We start from the raw sequence: 21,711 nt of genomic DNA, 5'->3' as shown, positions 1-21,711 counted from the left end.
GTGAGAGAACGAGAGAAAGAGAGAGAACAAGAATAAGAGAGAAAGAAAGAGTGCCTTCCATCCCCCTCTGCCATCAGTGAAACAACACCTCTTCATCAATACATACCGCATCCTCCACTGGCACAGTACCCCCTCTAGCAGTCACTTCATAACACACTGACTCACCAGCCTTGGAAAACCAATATATATAGGTGTCAGATTACACCAGTCAGTCAGGACGGAGCAACATGCCCAGTCTAGAGCCTTGACTACAGTGAGAGGAGACACATAGACTGGCTGGTAGTCACCATGAGGAGTTATAATAGACATAGGTCAGTGACAGCAGCACAACACTGGTCTGTCTGTCTGTCTGTCTGTCTGTCTGTCTGTCTGTCTGTCTGTCTGTCTGTCTGTCTGTCTGTCTGTCTGTCTGTCTGTCTGTCTGTCTGTCTGTCTGTCTGTCTGTCTGTCTGTCTGTCTGTCTGTCTGTCTGTCTGTCTGTCTGTCTGTCTGTCTGTCTGTCTGTCTGTCTGTCTGTCTGTCTGTCTGTCTGTCTCCTCCTCTCACCTGTAGTATTCTACGTGATCTGTCTGATCAGCGATGGCCGACAGGTCCACCTTGGCCTTGCTGAGGTCCGGCATGGCGGTCAGCTGTCTGATGATGTTGTCAGCCATCTGACCCATGAACCTCAAGGCCTGGACATAGTCTCCCCGCGCAGCAAAGATCTCATCCAGACGATTCAGGTGCTGCTGCAGACCCACCTCCATACTGCCCAGAGAATTGGAGACCTGGAAGAGAGAGAGATGAGATAGAGAAGATGGAGGGCGAGAGAGAGAGAGATGAGATAGAGAAGATGGAGGGCAGGAGAGAGAGAGATGAGATAGAGAAGATGGAGGGCAGGAGAGAGAGATGAGATAGAGAAGATGGAGGGCAGGAGAGAGAGATGAGATAGAGAAGATGGAGGGCGAGAGAGAGAGAGATGAGATAGAGAAGATGGTGGGCAGGAGAGAGAGAGATGAGATAGAGAAGATGGAGGGCAGGAGAGAGGGAGATGAGATAGAGAAGATGGAGGGCGAGAGAGAGAGAGATGAGATGGAGGGTGAGAGAGAGAGATGAGATAGAGAAGATGGAGGGCAGGAGAGAGAGAGAGATGAGATAGAGGAGATGGAGGGCGAGAGAGAGAGATGAGATGGAGGGTGAGAGAGAGAGAGATGAGATAGAGAAGATGGAGGTCGAGAGAGAGAGAGATGAGATAGAGAAGATGGAGGGCAGGAGAGAGAGAGATGAGATAGAGGAGATGGAGGGCAGGAGAGAGAGAGATGAGATAGAGAAGATGGAGGGCAGGAGAGAGAGAGATGAGATAGAGAAGATGGAGGGCAGGAGAAAGAGAGAGATGAGATAGAGGAGATGGAGGGCAGGAGAGAGAGATATGAGATAGAGGAGATGGAGGGCAGGAGAGAGAGAGAAGTTACACGGAACGTACAGATATACACAAACGCTATGCTCTCCTGGTGTCTCAGAGGGAGAGGAGGTTGTTCTCGGCTGTAACTATAGCTAACTATGTAACTATGTAACTATGGCTAACGAGACGTGGTGTGATCAAAGAAACATACAGGAACTCAAATCCTTCTGTTCACCTGATTTAGAATTCCTCACAATCAAATGTCGACCTCATTATCTACCAAGAGAATTCTCTTCAATTATAATCACAGCCGTATATATCCCCCCCAAGCAGACACATCGATGGCTCTGAACGAACTTTATTTGACTCTTTGCAAACTGGAATCCATACATCCTGAGGCTGCATTCATTGTAGCTGGGGATTTTAACAAGGCTAATCTGAAAACAAGACTCCCTAAATTGTATCAGCATATCGATTGCGCAACCAGGGCTGGAAAAACCTTGGATCATTGTTACTCCAACTTCCGCGACGCATATAAGGCCCTGCCCCGCCCTCCTTTCGGAAAAGCTATATATGCCATTTAGCAGACGCTTTTATCCAAAGCGACTTACAGTCATGTGTGCATACATTCTACGTATGGGTGGTCCCGGGAATCGAACCTGCCATCAAAAGCTGACCACGACTCCATTTTGTTGATCCCTGCCTACAGACAGAAACTAAAACAAGTAGCTCCCACGCTGAGGTCTGTCCAACGCTGGTCCGACCAAGCTGATTCCACACTCCAAGACTGCTTCCATCATGTGGACTGGGATATGTTTCGTATTGCATTAGATAACAACATTGATGAATACGCTGATTCGGTGTGCGAGTTCATTAGAACGTGTGTTGAAGATGTCGTTCCCATAGCAACAATTAAAACATTCCCTAACCAGAAACCATGGATTGATGGCAGCATTCGCGTGAAACTGAAAGCGCGAACCACTGCTTTTAATCAGGGCAAGGTGACTGGTAACATGACCGAATACAAACAGTGCAGCTATCCCCTCTGCAAGGCTATCAAACAAGCTAAGCGTCAGTACAGAGACAAAGTAGAATCTCAATTCAACGGCTCAGACACAAGAGGCATGTGGCAGGGTCTACAGTCAATCACGGACTACAAGAAGAAATCCAGCCCAGTCACGGACCAGGATGTCTTGCTCCCAGGCAAACTAAATAACTTTTTTGCCCGCTTTGAGGACAATACAGTGCCACTGACACGGCCTGCAACGAAAACATGCGGACTCTCCTTCACTGCAGCCGAGGTGAGTAAGACATTTAATCGTGTTAACCCTCGCAAGGCTGCAGGCCCAGACGGCATCCCCAGCCGCGCCCTCAGAGCATGCGCAGACCAGCTGGCCGGTGTGTTTACGGACATATTCAATCAATCCCTATACCAGTCTGCTGTTCCCACATGCTTCAAGAGGGCCACCATTGTTCCTGCTCCCAAGAAAGCTAAGGTAACTGAGCTAAACGACTACCGCCCCGTAGCACTCACTTCCGTCATCATGAAGTGCTTTGAGAGACTAGTCAAGGACCATATCACCTCCACCCTACCTGACACCCTAGACCCACTCCAATTTGCTTACCGCCCAAATAGGTCCACAGACGATGCAATCTCAACCACACTGCACACTGCCCTAACCCATCCAGACAAGAGGAATACCTATGTGAGAATGCTGTTCATCGACTACAGCTCGGCATTCAACACCATAGTACCCTCCAAGCTAGTCATCAAGCTCGAGACCCTGGGTCTCGACCCCGCCCTGTGCAACTGGGTACTGGACTTCCTGATGGGCCGCCCCCAGGTGGTGAGGGTAGGCAACAACATCTCCACCCCGCTGATCCTCAACACTGGGGCCCCACAAGGGTGCGTTCTGAGCCCTCTCCTGTACTCCCTGTTCACCCACGACTGCGTGGCCATGCACGCCTCCAACTCAATCATCAAGTTTGTGGACGACACAACAGTGGTAGGCTTGATTACCAACAACGACGAAACGGCCTACAGGGAGGAGGTGAGGGCCCTCGGAGTGTGGTGTCAGGAAAATAACCTCACACTCAACGTCAACAAAACTAAGGAGATGATTGTGGACTTCAGGAAACAGCAGAGGGAACACCTCCCTATCCACATCGATGGAACAGTAGTGGAGAGGGTAGTTAGTTTTAAGTTCCTCGGCATACACATCACAGACAAACTGAATTGGTCCACTCACACAGACAGCATCGTGAAGAAGGCGCAGCATCGTGAAGAAGGCGCAGCAGCGCCTCTTCAACCTCAGGAGGCTGAAGAAATTCGGCTTGTCACCAAAAGCACTCACAAACTTCTACAGATGCACAATCGAGAGCATCCTGGCGGGCTGTATCACCGCCTGGTACGGCAACTGCTCCACCCACAACCGTAAGGCTCTCCAGAGGGTAGTGAGGTCTGCACAATGCATCACCGGTGGTAAACTACCTGCCCTCCAGGACACCTACACCACCCGATGTTACAGGAAGGCCATAAAGATCATCAAGGACAACAACCACCCGAGCCACTGCCTGTTCACCCCGCTATCATCCAGAAGGCGAGGTCAGTACAGGTGCATCAAAGCTGGGACCGAGAGACTGAAAAACAGATTCTATCTCAAGGCCATCAGACTGTTAAACAGCCAACACTAACATTGAGTGGCTGCTGCCAACACACTGACGCTGACTCAACTCCAGCCACTTTAATAATGAGAATTGATGGGAAATGATGTAAAATATATCACTAGCCACTTTAAACAATGCTACCCAATATAATGTTTACATACCTACATTATTCATCTCATATGCATACGTATATACTGTACTCTATATCATCTACTGCATCCTTATGTAATACATGTATCACTAGCCACTTTAAACTATGCCACTTTGTTTACATACTCATCTCATATGTATATACTGTACTCTATACCATCTACTGTAGAGCCTATGCTGCTCTGTACCATCACTCATTCATATATCTTTATGTACAAATTCTTTATCCCCTTACACTGTGTATAAGACAGTAGTTTTGGAATTGTTAGTTAGATTACTTGTTAGTTATTACTGCATTGTCGGAACTAGAAGCACAAGCATTTCGCTACACTCGCATTAACATCTGCTAACCATGTGTGTGTGACAAATAAAATTGGATTTGATTTGATTTGAACTCTCCTATGTCTCGTACTGGCCTCTAGCAGAACTCTCCTATGTCTAGGACTGGCCTCTAGCAGAACTCTCCTATGTCTAGGACTGGCCTCTAGCAGAACTCTCCTATGTCTAGGACTGGCCTCTAGCAGAACTCTCCTATGTCTAGGACTGGCCTCTAGCAGAACTCTCCTATGTCTAGGACTGGCCTCTAGCAGAACTCTCCTATGTCTAGGACTGGCCTCTAGCAGAACTCTCCTATGTCTAGGACTGGCCTCTAGCAGAACTTTCCTATGTCTAGGACTGGCCTCTAGCAGAACTCTCCTATGTCTAGGTCTAGGACTGGCCTCTAGCAGAACTCTCCTATGTCTCCTATGGGACTGGCCTCTAGCAGAACTCTCCTATGTCTAGGACTGGCCTCTAGCAGAACTCTCCTATGTCTAGGACTGGCCTCTAGCAGAACTCTCCTATGTCTAGGACTGGCCTCTAGCAGAACTCTCCTATGTCAGAGCAGAACTCTCCTATGTCTAGGACTGGAACTCTAGGACTGGCCTCTAGAACTCTCCTATGTCTAGGACTGGCCTCTAGCAGAACTTTCCTATGTCTAGGACTGGCCTCTAGCAGAACTCTCCTATGTCTAGGACTGGCCTCTAGCAGAACTCTCCTATGTCTAGGACTGGCCTCTAGCAGAACTCTCCTATGTCTAGGATTGGCCTCTAGCAGAACTCTCCTATGTCTAGGACTGGCCTCTAGCAGAACTCTCCTATGTCTAGGACTGGCCTCTAGCAGAACTCTCCTATGTCTAGGACTGGCCTCTAGCAGAACTCTCCTATGTCTAGGACTGGCCTCTAGCAGAACTCTCAATGTCTGCAGAACTCTCCTATGTCTAGGACTGGCCTCTAGCAGAACTCTCCTATGTCTAGGACTGGCCACTAGCGGAACTCTCCTATGTCTAGGACTGGCCTCTAGCAGAACTCTCCTATGTCTAGGACTGGCCTCTAGCAGAACTCTCCTATGTCTAGGACTGGCCTCTAGCAGAACTGTCCTATGTCTAGGATTGGCCTCTAAAGAACTCTCCTATGTCTAGGATTGGCCTCTAGCAGAACTCTCCTATGTCTAGGACTGGCCTCTAGCAGAACTCTCCTATGTCTAGGACTGGCCTCTAGCAGAACTCTCCTATGTCTAGGACTGGCCTCTAGCAGAACTCTCCTATGTCTAGGACTGGCCTCTAGCAAACTCAATGTCTAGTTCCTCTAGAACTAGTATCTTAGAACTCTCCTATGTCTAGGACTGGCCTATGTCTGACTGGAGTAACTCAAAACCAGCAGAACTCTCCGTTCAGGCCTCTAGAACTCTCCTATCTTAGGACTGGCCTCTAGCAGAACTCTCCTATGTCTGGCCTCTAGCAGAACTCTCCTATGTCTAGGACTGGCCTCTAGCAGAACTCTCCTATGTCTAGGACTGGCCTCTAGCAGAACTCTCCTATGTCTAGGACTGGCCTCTAGCAGAACTCTCCTATGTCTAGGACTGCCTCTAGTTCAGAACTCTCCTATGTCTAGGACTGGACTCTAGCAGAACTCTCCTATGTCTAGGACTGGCCTCTAGCAGAACTCTCCGAAGGACTGGCCTCTAGTCTCCTATGTCTAGGACTGGCCTCTATCTTATGTCTAGGATTGGCCTCTAGCAGAACTCTATGTCTAGGACTGGCCTCTAGTATCAGGAAAGAACTCTCCTAAGGACTGGCCTCTAGTTCATTATTAGAGCCAATGCCTTAATTCTGCCACTCCAAATATTGTTGTCGTAGTATATACAGTACCAGTCAAAAGTTTGTTGACAGAATCAAAACCAGTCCAAGTTCAGCTACTTCAGCTAGTATCTTAGACTAGGCTATGTTGACAGTATCAAAACCAATCCTCGTTCAGCTAGTATCTTAGACTAGGCTATGTTGACAGTATCAAAACCAATCCTAGTTCAGCTAGTATCTTAGACTAGGCTATGTTGACAGTATCAAAACCAATCCTAGTTCAGCTAGTATCTTAGACTAGGCTATGTTGACAGTATCAAAACCAATCCTAGTTCAGCTAGTATCTTAGACTAGGCTATGTTGACAGTATCAAAACCAGTCCTAGTTCAGCTAGTATCTTAGACTAGGCTATGTTGACAGTATCAAAACCAATCCTAGTTCAGCTAGTATCTTAGACTAGTATCTCAAAACCAATCCTAGTTCAGCTAGTTCAACTATATCTGACTAGACAGTATCAAAACCAATCCTAGTTCAGCTAGTATCTTAGACTAGGCTATGTTGACAGTATCAAAACCAATCCTAGTTCAGCTAGTATCTTAGACTAGTGTTGACAGTATCAAAACCAATCCTAGTTCAGCTAGTATTTAGACTAGGCTATGTTGACAGTATCAAAACCAGTCCTAGTTCAGCTAGTATCTTAGACTAGGCTATGTTGACAGTATCAAAACCAATCCTAGTTCAGCTAGTATCTTAGACTAGGCTATGTTGACAGTATCAAAACCAGTCCTAGTTCAGCTAGTATCTTAGACTAGGCTATGTTGACAGTATCAAAACCAATCCTAGTTCAGCTACTTCAGCTAGAATCTTAGACTAGGCTATGTTGACAGTATCAAAACCAATCCTAGTTCAGCTAGTTCAACTAGTATCTTAGACTAGGCTATGTTGACAGTATCAAAACCAATCCTAGTTCAGCTAGTTCAGACTAGTATCTATCAAAACCAATCCTAGTTCAGACTTAGGCTATGTTGACAGTATCAAAACCAGTTCCTAGTTCAGCTAGTTCATAAAAGCGTCTGCTAAATGGCATATATAAAACTCCTAGTTCAGCTAGTATCTTAGACTAGGCTATGTTGACAGTATCAAAACCATCCTAGTTCAGCTAGTATCTTAGACTAGGCTATGTTGACAGTAACAAAACCAATCCTTGTTCAGCTAGTATCTTAGACTAGGCTATGTTGACAGTATCAAAACCAATCCTAGTTCAGCTAGTATCTTAGACTAGGCTATGTTGACAGTAACAAAACCAGATCCTAGTTCAGCTAGTATCTTAGACTAGGCTATGTTGACTATCAAAACCAATCCTAGTTCAGCTAGTATCTTAGACTAGGCTATGTTGACAGTATCAAAACCAATCCTAGTTCAGCTAGTATCTTAGACTAGGCTATGTTGACAGTATCAAAACCAATCCTAGTTCAGCTAGTATCTTAGACTAGTCTATGTTGACAGTATCAAAACCAATCCTAGTTCAGCTAGTTCAACTAGTATCTTAGACTAGGCTATGTTGACAGTATCAAAACCAATCCTAGTTCAGCTAGTTCTTAGACTAGGCTATGTTGACAGTATCAAAACATCTTAGCTAGTATCTTAGACTAGGCTATGTTGACAGTATCAAAACCAATCCTAGTTCAGCTAGTTCAACTAGTATCTTAGACTAGTCTATGTTGACAGTATCAAAACCAATCCTAGTTCAGCTAGTTCAACTAGTATCTTAGACTAGGCTATGTTGACAGTATCAAAACCAATCCTAGTTCAGCTAGTTCAACTAGTATCTTAGACTAGGCTATGTTGACAGTATCAAAACCAATCCTAGTTGTGACGACCCTCCCACTCTTGTCTGCCGTATTCTGTCTTTGTTCTTGTTTCCTTATTAGGATGCCGGTGGGCGGAGTTGAGAGGGTCGTCAGCTTCATGGGAAACACCTGGGCCAGGTGTCTCCCAGGATAAATAGACCTCTTCCACATTCATGGAGGAGACTCTCTCCACGCAGACACCTTTGTAGATTGTGTTGTGGTTCTTGGTGGCCTTTTGTTTGTTTGCTTTGGCACCTTTCAACACCCTGCATTATCACATTCATTCATTCATGCAAAACACTCACTTACACTACGGACTACTGATTACACACACCATTGGATATTTTCCTTAGTTGCTTTAGTTAATAAATATATCTTTTGTTACTCCTTATCTCCACGTTGTCTCCCTTTTGTTACGGGCTTTGAGCCGGTTCGTGACATAGTTCAGCTACTTCAGCTAGTATCTTAGACTAGGCTATGTTGACAATATCAAAACCAGTCCTAGTTCAGCTAGTATCTTAGACTAGGCTATGTTGACAGTATCAAAACCAATCCTTGTTCAGCTAGTATCTTAGACTAGGCTATGTTGGCAGTATCAAAACCAATCCTTGTTCAGCTAGTATCTTAGACTAGGCTATGTTGACAGTATCAAAACCAATCCTTGTTCAGCTAGTATCTTAGACTAGGCTATGTTGACAGTATCAAAACCAATCCTAGTTCAGCTAGTATCTTAGACTAGGCTATGTTGACAGTATCAAAACCAATCCTAGTTCAGCTAGTATCTTAGACTAGGCTATGTTGACAGTATCAAAACCAGTCCTAGTTCAGCTAGTATCTTAGACTAGGCTATGTTGACAGTATCAAAACCAATCCTAGTTCAGCTAGTATCTTAGACTAGGCTATGTTGACAGTATCAAAACCAATCCTTGTTCAGCTAGTATCTTAGACTAGGCTATGTTGACAGTATCAAAACCAATCCTTGTTCAGCTAGTATCTTAGACTAGGCTATGTTGACAGTATCAAAACCAATCCTAGTTCAGCTAGTATCTTAGACTAGGCTATGTTGACAGTATCAAAACCAGTCCTAGTTCAGCTAGTATCTTAGACTAGGCTATGTTGACAGTATCAAAACCAGTCCTAGTTCAGCTAGTATCTTAGACTAGGCTATGTTGACAGTATCAAAACCAATCCTAGTTCAGCTAATCTTAGACTAGGCTATGTTGACAGTATCAAAACCAATCCTAGTTCAGCTAGTATCTTAGACTAGGCTATGTTGACAGTATCAAAACCAGTCCTAGTTCAGCTAGTATCTTAGACTAGGCTATGTTGACAGTATCAAAACCAATCCTAGTTCAGCTAGTATCTTAGACTAGGCTATGTTGACAGTATCAAAACCAGTCCTAGTTCAGCTAGTTCAGCTAGTATCTTAGACTAGGCTAGGTTGACAGTATCAAAACCAATCCTAGTTCAGCTAGTATCTTAGACTAGGCTATGTTGACAGTATCAAAACCAATCCTAGTTCAGCTAGTATCTTAGACTAGGCTATGTTGACAGTATCAAAACCAATCCTAGTTCAGCTAGTATCTTAGACTAGGCTATGTTGACAGTATCAAAACCAGTCCTAGTTCAGCTAGTATCTTAGACTAGGCTATGTTGACAGTATCAAAACCAATCCTAGTTCAGCTAGTATCTTAGACTAGGCTATGTTGACAGTAACAAAACCGATCCTAGTTCAGCTAGTATCTTAGACTAGGCTATGTTGACAGTATCAAAACCAGTCCTAGTTCAGCTAGTTCAGCTAGTATCTTAGACTAGGCTATGTTGACAGTATCAAAACCAATCCTAGTTCAGCTAGTATCTTAGACTAGGCTATGTTGACAGTATCAAAACCAATCCTCGTTCAGCTACTTCAGCTAGTATCTTAGACTAGGCTATGTTGACAGTATCAAAACCAGTCCTAGTTCAGCTAGTTCAACTAGTATCTTAGACTAGGCTATGTTGACAATATCAAAACCAGTCCTAGTTCAGCTAGTATCTTAGACTAGGCTATGTTGACAGTATCAAAACCAATCCTTGTTCAGCTAGTATCTTAGACTAGGCTATGTTGACAGTATCAAAACCAATCCTCGTTCAGCTAGTATCTTAGACTAGGCTATGTTGACAGTATCAAAACCAGTCCTAGTTCAGCTAGTATCTTAGACTAGGCTATGTTGACAGTATCAAAACCAATCCTAGTTCAGCTAGTATCTTAGACTAGGCTATGTTGACAGTAACAAAACCAATCCTTGTTCAGCTAGTATCTTAGACTAGGCTATGTTGACAGTATCAAAACCAATCCAGTTATGTGTCAGTAAATTGCATCACCATGCTTCAGTCTCCACCTTGGTGTTGTTGACATTCTCCTCAGGCCCCCTCAGTTTCCTGAATGAGTCCCAGTAGTAAGCTAGTGTTGTAACGCCACAGTTTCCTGAGCTGCACAACACACACACTGACGCACACACACACACACACACACACACAAAATACCATCCCATACCATACATACAGAACCAATCAAATGTTTGAACACATCTACTCATTCAAGAGTTTTTCTGTATTTTTATTATTTTTGTTGCATTGCAGAATAATAGTGAAGACATCAAAATGATGAAATAACACATATGGAATCATGTAGTAACCAAAAAAAAGCTAGTTAAACAAATCAAAATCCATTTTAGATTCTTTAAAGTAGCCACCCTTTGCCTTGATGACAGCTTTGCACACTCTTGGCAATCTCTCAACCAGCTTCATGAGGTAGTCACCTGGAATGCATTTCAATTAATAGGTGTGCCTTGTTAAAAGTTAAATTGTGGAATTTCTTTCCTTCTAATAATGCGTTTGAGGCAATTAGTTGTGTTGTGACAAGGTAGGGGTGGTACACAGAAGATGCCCCTATTTGGTATTAGGGGTAATAAGTCCATATTATGTCAAGAACAGCTCAAATAAACAAAGAGAAACAACAGTCCATCATTACTTTGAGACAGTTTCTTCAAGTGCAGTCGCAAAAAACCATCAAGCGCAATGTAGAAAATAGTAAAAATAAAGAAAAACCCTTGAGTAGGTGTGTCTAAACTTTTGACTGGTACTGTATATACAGTATATAGTACTATTGTTGCTGTATAGGTCAACAGTAGTGAAATTCATAGGGAATAGAGTACCACTTGGAACACAGTAACCTGACAGTATGGAGCCAGAGAGAGTAGCTATGTGGTAAGACAGTAAGGACACGATGTAAAACATCCTCCTCTCCTCCCCAGGTCCCTCGGGAAGGTCTCTGATTGCCAGGAATCTGCTCTGATGCCCTGCCCCCACTACACACCACAACGTTCATCTTTCACCCCAGCCCGACCAACAGGAAGGGAAGGTAGGAGCCTCACAGTCTATATGTCTATAGGTCTACCTGGTCTGGAATGAGAGGTGGAAGCCTCACAGTCTATAGGTCTATAGGTCTACCTGGCCTGGAAGGAGAGGTGGAAGCTTCACAGTCTATAAGTCTATAGGTCTACCTGATCTGGAAGGAGAGGTGGAAGCCTCACAGTCTATAGGTCTATAGGTCTACCTGATCTGGAAGGAGAGGTGGAAGCCTCACATTCTATAGGTCTACCTGGTCTGGAAGGAGAGGTGGAAGCTTCACAGCCTATAGATCTACCTGGTCTGGAAGGAGAGGTAGAAGCCTCACAGCCTATAGGTCTACCTGGTCTGGAAGGAGAGGTGGAAGCCTCACAGCCTATAGGTGTACCTAGCCTGGAAGGAGAGGTGGAATCCTCACAGTCTATAGGTCTACCTGGTCTGGAAGGAGAGGTGGAAGCCTCACAGCCTATAGGTCTACCTGGTCTGGAAGGAGAGGTGGAAGCCTCACAGCCTATAGGTCTATAAGTCTACCTGGCCTGGAAGGAGAGGCAGAAGCCTCACAGCCTATAGGTCTATAAGTCTACCTGGCCTGGAAGGAGAGGTGGAAGCTTCACAGTCTATAGGTCTATAGGTCTACCTGGTCTGGAATTAGAGGTGGAAGCTTCACAGTCTATAGGTCTATAGGTTTACCTGGCCTGGAAGGAGAGGTGGAAGCCTCACAGCCTATAGGTCTACCTGGTCTGGAAGGAGAGGTGGACGCTTCACAGTCTATAGGTCTATAGGTCTACCTGGTCTGGAAGGAGAGGTGGAAGCCTAACATTCTATAGGTCTATAGGTCTACCTGGTCTGGAAGGAGAGGTGGAAGCCTAACATTCTATAGGTCTATAGGTCTACCTGGTCTGGAAGGAGAGGTGGAAGCCTCACAGTCTGTAGGTCTATAGGTCTATAGGTCTGGAAGGAGAGGTGGAAGCCTCACAGCCTATAGGTCTATAGGTCTACCTGGTCTGGCAGGAGAGGTGGAAGCCTCACAGCCTATAGGTCTATAGGTCTACCTGGTCTGGAAGGAGAGGTGGAAGCCTCACAGCCTATAGGTCTATAGGTATACCTGGCCTGGAAGGAGAGGCAGAAGCCTCACAGTCTATAGGTCTATAGGTCTACCTGGTCTGGAAGGAGAGGTGGAAGCTTCACAGTCTGTAGGTCTATAGGTCTACCTGGTCTGGAAGGAGAGGTGGAAGCCTCACAGCCTATAGGTCTGCCTGGCCTGGAAGGAGAGGTGGAAGCCTCACAGCCTATAGGTCTATAGGTCTACCTGGTCTGGAAGGAGAGGTAGAAGCCTCACAGCCTATAGGTCTATAGGTCTACCTGGTCTGCAAGGAGAGGTGGAAGCCTCACAGCCTATAGGTCTACCTGGTCTGGAAGGAGAGGTGGAAGCCTCACATTCTATAGGTCTATAGGTCTACCTGGTCTGGAAGGAGAGGTGGAAGCTTCACAGCCTATAGATCTACCTGGTCTGGAAGGAGAGGTAGAAGCCTCACAGCCTATAGGTCTATAGGTCTACCTGGCCTGGAAGGAGAGGTGGAAGCCTCACAGTCTATAGGTCTATAGGTCTACCTGGTCTGGAAGGAGAGGTGGAAGCCTCACAGGTCTATAGGTCTATAGGTCTACCTGGTCTGGAAGGAGAGGTGGAAGCCTCACAGTCTATAGGTCTATAGGTCTACCTGGTCTGGAAGGAGCCTCAGGTGGGTCTGCCTGGCCTGGAAGGAGAGGTAGGTCTATAGGTCTATAGGTCTACCTGGTCTGGAAGGAGAGGTGGAAGCCTCACAGCCTATAGGTCTATAGGTCTACCTGGTCTGGAAGGAGAGGTGGAAGCCTCACAGCCTATAGGTCTACCTGGTCTGGAAGGAGAGGTGGAAGCCTCACATTCTATAGGTCTATAGGTCTACCTGGTCTGGAAGGAGAGGTGGAAGCTTCACAGCCTATAGATCTACCTGGTCTGGAAGGAGAGGTAGAAGCCTCACAGCCTATAGGTCTATAGGTCTACCTGGCCTGGAAGGAGAGGTGGAAGCCTCACAGTCTATAGGTCTATAGGTCTACCTGGTCTGGAAGGAGAGGTGGAAGCCTCACATTTTATAGGTCTATAGGTCTACCTGGTCTGGAAGGAGAGGTGGAAGCTTCACAGCCTATAGATCTACCTGGTCTGGAAGGAGAGGTAGAAGCCTCACAGCCTATAGGTCTATAGGTCTACCTGGCCTGGAAGGAGAGGTGGAAGCCTCACAGTCTATAGGTCTATAGGTCTACCTGGTCTGGAAGGAGAGGTGGAAGCCTCACATTTTATAGGTCTATAGGTCTACCTGGTCTGGAAGGAGAGGTGGAAGCCTCACAGTCTATAGGTCTATAGGTCTACCTGGTCTGGAAGGAGAGGTGGAAGCCTCACATTTTATAGGTCTATAGGTCTACCTGGTCTGGAAGGAGAGGTGGAAGCCTCACAGCCTATAGGTCTATAGGTCTACCTGGTCTGGAAGGAGAGGTGGAAGCCTCACAGCCTATAGGTCTATAGGTCTGCCTGGTCTGGAAGGAGAGGTGGAAGCCTCACAGCCTATAGGTCTATAGGTCTACCTGGTCTGGAAGGAGAGGTGGAAGCCTCACAGCCTATAGGTCTACCTGGTCTGGAAGGAGAGGTGGAATCCTCACAGTCTATAGGTCTACCTGGTCTGGAAGGAGAGGTGGAAGCCTCACAGCCTATAGGTCTACCTGGTCTGGAAGGAGAGGTGGAAGCCTCACAGCCTATAGGTCTATAAGTCTACCTGGCCTGGAAGGAGAGGCAGAAGCCTCACAGCCTATAGGTCTATAAGTCTACCTGGCCTGGAAGGAGAGGTGGAAGCTTCACAGACTATAGGTCTATAAGTCTACCTGGCCTGGAAGGAGAGGCAGAAGCCTCACAGCCTATAGGTCTATAGGTCTACCTGGTCTGGAAGGAGAGGCAGAAGCCTCACAGCCTATAGGTCTACCTGGTCTGGAAGGAGAGGTGGAAGCCTCACAGCCTATAGGTCTACCTGGTCTGGAAGGAGACGTGGAAGCCTCACAGCCTATAGGTCTATAGGTCTACCTGGTCTGGCAGGAGAGGTGGAAGCCTCACAGTCTATAGGTCTATAGGTCTACCTGGTCTGGAAGGAGAGGTGGAAGCCTCACAGTCTATAGGTCTACCTGGTCTGGCAGGAGAGGTGGAAGCCTCACAGTCTATAGGTCTACCTGGTCTGGCAGGAGAGGTGGAAGCCTCACAGTCTATAGGTCTATAGGTCTACCTGGTCTGGAAGGAGAGGTGGAAGCCTCACAGTCTATAGGTCTACCTGGTCTGGCAGGAGAGGTGGAAGCCTCACAGTCTATAGGTCTATAGGTCTACCTGGTCTGGAAGGAGAGGTGGAAGCCTCACAGTCTATAGGTCTATAGGTCTACCTGGTCTGGAAGGAGACGTGGAAGCCTCACAGTCTATAGGTCTATAGGTCTACCTGGTCTGGAAGGAGAGGTGGAAGCATATCTCTGGATCATACCGTAAATGTATAAAGTAAACTATACATCCAGAGAGACTGTATTCAGAGACATACTGTAAGTAAGAGATATATATTGTATAGTGTATGAGTCTCCAGCTAACTGGGGTCTTTCTCTGTTGTAAATTATATCCAGAATTCATCAAATTCCATATTGTTCTCTTTCATTGACGTCATGCAACCTCAAAAACCATCTTTATTTGTCCTACTTCCTCATTGATTTCTAAGCAGCGCACCCTGGTAACAAATGGCCTTCAGAGAACTTGAGAGAAATGAAGAATTCCCCAAAAAATAACCACATAGTGGTGGAGGTGTGGCTAACTATTAATGTAACGTATGAATCTGTGTCTGCAGTTCGTCCCTGCATCTAACAGACTAGAACTGATAGTCTTGGGCCCTGTTCAGTAAGGGGCACGACTTTAACCTCCCCCTGGTCTACCTTTGACTCTTTCCTCTCTGCCTCCTTCTTTCCACTCCTCTCCTCTTTTGACCTCACCCTCTCACCTTCCCCCTACTCACAAGGCAGGCAATACGCCGACCTCATCTTTACTAGATGCTGTTCTTCCACTAACCTCATTGCAACTCCCCTCCAAATCTCCGACCACTGCCTTGTATCCTTTTCCCTCTCGCTCTCATCCAACACCTCCCACACTGCCCCTACTCGGATGGTATCCTGGTCTGGAAGGAGAGTCCCAACCTTCGCTCTACTCTCCCCCCCAGCTACTCTCTCCTCTTCCATCCTATCATCTCTTCCTCCTGCTCAAACCTTCTCCCACCTATCTCCTGATTCTGCCTCCTCAACCCTCCTCTCCTCCCTCTCTGCATCCCTTGACTCTCTATGTCCCCTATCCTCCAGGCCGGCTCGGTCCTCCCTCCCGCTCCGTGGCTCGATGACTCATTGCGAGCTCACAGAACAGGGCTCCGGGCAGCTGGCGGAAATGGAGGAAAACTCGCCTCCCTGCGGACCTGGCATCCTTTCACTCCCTCCTCTCTACATTTTCCTCCTCTGTCTCTGCTGCTAAAGCCACTTTCTACCACGCTAAATTCCAAGCATCTGCCTCTAACCCTAGGAAGCTCTTTGCCACCTTCTCCTCCCTCCTGAATCCTCCCCCCTCCCCCCCTCCTCCCTCTCTGCAGATGACTTCGTCAACCATTTTGAAAAGAAGGTCGACGACATCCGATCCTCGTTTGCTAAGTCAAACGACACCGCTGGTTCTGCTCACACTGCCCTACCCTGTGCTCTGACCTCTTTCTCCCTCTCTCTCCAGATGAAATCTCGCGTCTCGTGACGGCCGGCCGCCCAACAACCTGCCCGCTTGACCCTATCCCTCCTCTCTTCTCCAGACCATTTCCGGAGACCTTCTCCCTACCTCACCTCGCTCATCAACTCATCCCTGACCGCTGGCTACGTCCCTTCCGTCTTCAAGAGAGCGAGAGTTGCACCCCTTCTGAAAAAACCTACACTCGATCCCTCCGATGTCAACAATTACAGACCAGTATCCCTTCTTTCTTTTCTCTCCAAAACTCTTGAACGTGCCGTCCTTGGCCAGCTCTCCCGCTATCTCTCTCTGAATGACCTTCTTGATCCAAATCAGTCAGGTTTCAAGACTAGTCATTCAACTGAGACTGCTCTCCTCTGTATCACGGAGGCGCTCCGCACTGCTAAAGCTAACTCTCTCTCCTCTGCTCTCATCCTTCTAGATCTATCGGCTGCCTTCGATACTGTGAACCATCAGATCCTCCTCTCCACCCTCTCCGAGTTGGGCATCTCCTGGTCGCGGCCCACGCTTGGATTGCGTCCTACCTGACAGGTCGCTCCTACCAGGTGGCGTGGCGAGAATCTGTCTCCTTACCACGCGCTCTCACCACTGGTGTCCCCCTCACAGGGCTCTGTTCTTGGCCCTCTCCTATTCTCGCTATACACCAAGTCACTTGGCTCTGTCATAACCTCACATGGTCTCTCTTATCATTGCTATGCAGACGACACACAATTAATCTTCTCCTTTCCCCCTTCTGATGACCAGGTGGCGAATCGCATCTCTGCATGTCTGGCAGACATATCAGTGTGGATGACGGATCACCACCTCAAGCTGAACCTCGGCAAGACGGAGCTGCTCTTCCTCCCGGGGAAGGACTGCCCGTTCCATGATCTCCTGGTCATCACGGTTGACAACTCCATTGTGTCCTCCTCCCAGAGCGCCAAGAACCTTGGCGTGATCCTGGACAACACCCTGTCGTTCTCAACTAACATCAAGGCGGTGGCCCGTTCCTGTAGGTTCATGCTCTACAACATCCGCAGAGTACGACCCTGCCTCACACAGGAAGCGGCGCAGGTCCTAATCCAGGCACTTGTCATCTCCCGTCTGGATTACTGCAACTCGCTGTTGGCTGGGCTCCCTGCCTGTGCCATTAAACCCCTTCAACTCATCCAGAACGCCGCAGCCCGTCTGGTGTTCAACCTTCCCAAGTTCTCTCACGTCACCCCGCTCCTCCGTTCTCTCCACTGGCTTCCAGTTGAAGCTCGCATCCGCTACAAGACCATGGTGCTTGCCTACGGAGCTGTGAGGGGAACGGCACCTCAGTACCTCCAGGCTCTGATCAGGCCCTACACCCAAACAAGGGCACTGCGTTCATCCACCTCTGGCCTGCTCGCCTCCCTACCACTGAGGAAGTACAGCTCCCGCTCAGCCCAGTCAAAACTGTTCGCTGCCCTGGCCCCCAATGGTGGAACAAACTCCCTCACGACGCCAGGACAGCGGAGTCAATCACCACCTTCCGGAGACACCTGAAACCCCACCTCTTTAAGGAATACCTAGGATAGGTTAAGTAATCCCTCTCACCCCACCCCCTAAGTTTTAGATGCACTATTGTTAAGTGACTGTCCCACTGGATGTCATAAGGTGAATGCACCAATTTGTAAGTCGCTCTGGATAAGAGCGTCTGCTAAATGACTTAAATGTAAATGTAAATGTAAATCCCAAAATGTTTTGTAACACAACATGAATATCTGTCTTCTTAGAGAGACAGGTAATACCTTCTCGTTTCAAACGTTTCCACCTTCTGAACACTACCCAGGTAATGCCTAGTCTAGCAGGTTTCCAGAGTAGAGTGGTTATTTACATGGGGCCGAGGCCTGCCGACAAACCATCAGTGGCCCTGTGCCCCGTTTTACTCTGTGCCCCCTGGCCGTGTGGTCCCTGGCTGTGTGGTTGTGTGGCCCCTGGCTGTGTGGTTGTGTGGCCCCTGGCTGTGTGGCCCCTGGCTGTGTGGCCCCTGGCTGTGTTGCCACTGGTTGGGTGGCCCCTGGCTGTGTGGCCCCTGACTGTGCGGCCCCTGACTGTGTGGCCCCTGACTGTGTGGCCCCTGACTGTGTGGCCCCTGGCTGTGTGGCCCCTGTCTGTGTGGCCCCTGGCTGTGTGGCCCATGACTGTGTGCCCCCTGGCTGTGTTGCCACTGGTTGTGTGGCCCCTGGCTGTGTGGCACCTGGGCTGCTCTCAGCTCAGTCTCTCACCACAGAGAGAAGAGGCTGCCAGCACTGTCACACAGTTACAAACACAGGTTGTGTCTCAAGTTGCACTCCATTCCCGTAAATAGTGACCAGGCTGGTCAAAAGTAGTGCACTACATAGGGAATAGAGTGCCATTTGGGAAACAAGACAGAGAGCTGATAGAACCACTATTCATTTAAGAGGGGGGATTTTACCAGACAACACGCCCCAGCGTCATCAAACCAGATAAACTGGTTGGAATAGAGAAACATTTGAGGAGATATTTTAGGAACTGTGGGGGAGTTTCCAACACTCTACCTCAGTGCATTTACAACTGCCAGACATCTTAGGAACAAATGGTATTTACAAAACATGTTTGTTACTACTTCCTGTTCTGGTCTAAATAAGGAAGTCTCTGTTTGTTTCCCTGGAGGACTGTTCACTACAACCAATCCCAGTATAGATCGCAGGCCCCAGGAATCACACTGGACCACAGTGGGAAACTCCCAGTGCACAGAACAACCTGGAGGTACACTACCGTTCAAAGGTTTGGGGTCACTTAGAAATGTCCTTGTTTTTGAAAGAAAAACATGTTTTTTTTATCCATTAAAAATAACATCAAATAGATCAGAGATACAGTGTAGACATTGTTGTAAATTGCTACTGTAGTTGGAAATTTGCTGATTTCATGTGTAATATTTACACAGGCGTAGAGAGGCCCATTATCAGCAACCATCTTTCCTGTGTTCCACTGGCACGTTGTGTTAGCTAATCCAAGATTATCATTTTAATAGTCCAATTGATCACGAGAAAACCTTTTTGCAATCATGTTAGCACAGCTGAAAACTGTTGCCCTGATTAAAGAAGCAATAAAACTGGCCTTCTTTAGACGAGTTGAGTATCTGGAGCATCTGGAGTGTGTGTGTGCTTGGTGTGAATGGTGTGTGTGTGCGTGGTATGTGTGTGTGAGTGGTGTGTGTATGTGTGTGTGTGTGCATGTGTATAACCTGGATATTGAGAGGGAGTTATGAGAGTAATGTGTCCAGAAACACCGAAAGGAGCTGAACCACCATTAGTACAGACAGATGGAGAGATAATCCCTGTTCTACTTCCTAACTAACAGACCCTCTACTACCCCAGACTATTACTACCTTCTAACAGACCCTCTACTACCCCAGACTATTACTACCTTCTAACTAACAGACCCTTCTACTACCCCAGACTATTACTACCTTCTAACAGACCCTAACAGACCCTCTACTACCCCAGACTATTACTACCTTCTAACTAACAGACCCTCTACTACCCCAGACTATTACTACCTTCTAACTAACAGACCCTCTACTACCCCAGACTATTACTACCTTCTAACAGACTCTCTACTACCCCAGACTATTACTACCTTCTAACTAACAGACCCTCTACTACCCCAGACTATTACTACCTTCTAACTGACAGACCCTCTACTACCCCAGACTATTACTACCTTCTAACAGACCCTCTACTACCCCAGACTATTACTACCTTCTAACTAACAGACCCTCTACTACCCCAGACTATTACTACCTTCTAACTAACAGACCCTCTACTACCCCAGACTATTACTACCTTCTAACAGACCCTCTACTACCCCAGACTATTACTACCTTCTAACAGACCCTCTACTACCCCAGACTATTACTACCTTCTAACTAACAGACCCTCTACTACCCCAGACTATTACTACCTTCTAACAGACCCTCTACTACCCCAGACTATTACTACCTTCTAACAGACCCTCTACTACCCCAGACTACCCAGACCCTCTAGACTATTACTACCTTCTAACAACAGACCCTCTACTACCCCAGACTATTACTACCTTCTAACTAACAGACCCTCTACTACCCCAGACTATTACTACCTTCTAACTAACAGACCCTCTACTACCCCAGACTATTACTACCTTCTTCTAACAGACCCTCTACTACCCCAGACTATTACTACCTTCTAACAGACCCTCTACTACCCCAGACTATTACTACCTTCTAACCCCCAGACTATTACTACCTTCTACCCTACAGACTATTACTACCTTCTAACTAACAGACCCTCTACTACCCCAGACTATTACTACCTTCTAACTAACAGACCCTCTACTACCCCAGACTATTACTACCTTCTAACTAACAGACCCTCTACTACCCCAGACTATTACTACCTTCTAACAGACCCTCTACTACCCCAGACTATTACTACCTTCTAACAGACCCTCTACTACCCCAGACTATTACTACCTTCTAACAGACCCTCTACTACCCCAGACTATTACTACCTTCTAACTAACAGACCCTCTACTACCCCAGACTATTACTACCTTCTAACTAACAGACCCTCTACTACCCCAGACTATTACTACCTTCTAACAGACCCTCTACTACCCCAGACTATTACTACCTTCTACCCTCTACTACCCCAGACTATTACTACCTTCTAACTAACAGACCCTCTACTACCCCAGACTATTACTACCTTCTAACTAACAGACCCTCTACTACCCCAGACTATTACTACCTTCTAACTAACAGACCCTCTACTACCCCAGACTATTACTACCTTCTAACTAACAGACCCTCTACTACCCCAGACTATTACTACCTTCTAACTAACAGACCCTCTACTACCCCAGACTATTACTACCTTCTAACAGACCCTCTACTACCCCAGACTATTACTACCTTCTAACTAACAGACCCTCTACTACCCCAGACTATTACTACCTTCTAACAGACCCTCTACTACCCCAGACTATTACTACCTTCTAACAGACCCTCTACTACCCCAGACTATTACTACCTTCTAACTAACAGACCCTCTACTACCCCAGACTATTACTACCTTCTAACTAACAGACCCTCTACTACCCCAGACTATTACTACCTTCTAACAGACCCTCTACTACCCCATACTATTACTACCTTCTAACAGACCCTCTACTACCCCAGACTATTACTACCTTCTAACAGACCCTCTACTACCCCAGACTATTACCCCAGACTATTACTACCTTCTAACAGACCCTCTACTACCCCAGACTATTACTACCTTCTAACTAACAGACCCTCTACTACCCCAGACTATTACTA

At 46.9% G+C, this 21,711-nt stretch overlaps 1 protein-coding gene across 2 annotated transcripts in view; it reads right to left on the bottom strand.

Annotated features, from left to right (window-relative positions):
• ttyh2l (tweety homolog 2, like) overlaps positions 1-21,711 on the bottom strand; it is an 85,951-nt gene that overhangs the window by 24,669 nt on the left and 39,571 nt on the right. For both annotated transcript variants that reach the window (XM_046306417.1, XM_046306418.1), the window contains one exon: positions 547-767. In XM_046306417.1, coding sequence (XP_046162373.1) covers positions 547-767 — 221 coding nt within the window. The remainder of the gene's footprint in view (positions 1-546; positions 768-21,711) is intronic.

The sequence above is a fragment of the Oncorhynchus gorbuscha genome, linkage group LG16 (assembly GCF_021184085.1).
Source record: "Oncorhynchus gorbuscha isolate QuinsamMale2020 ecotype Even-year linkage group LG16, OgorEven_v1.0, whole genome shotgun sequence".
Lineage (NCBI taxonomy): Eukaryota > Metazoa > Chordata > Actinopteri > Salmoniformes > Salmonidae > Oncorhynchus > Oncorhynchus gorbuscha.
Note: the sequence above shows the minus strand (reverse complement) of the source record. Positions and strands in the feature narration are given on the sequence as shown.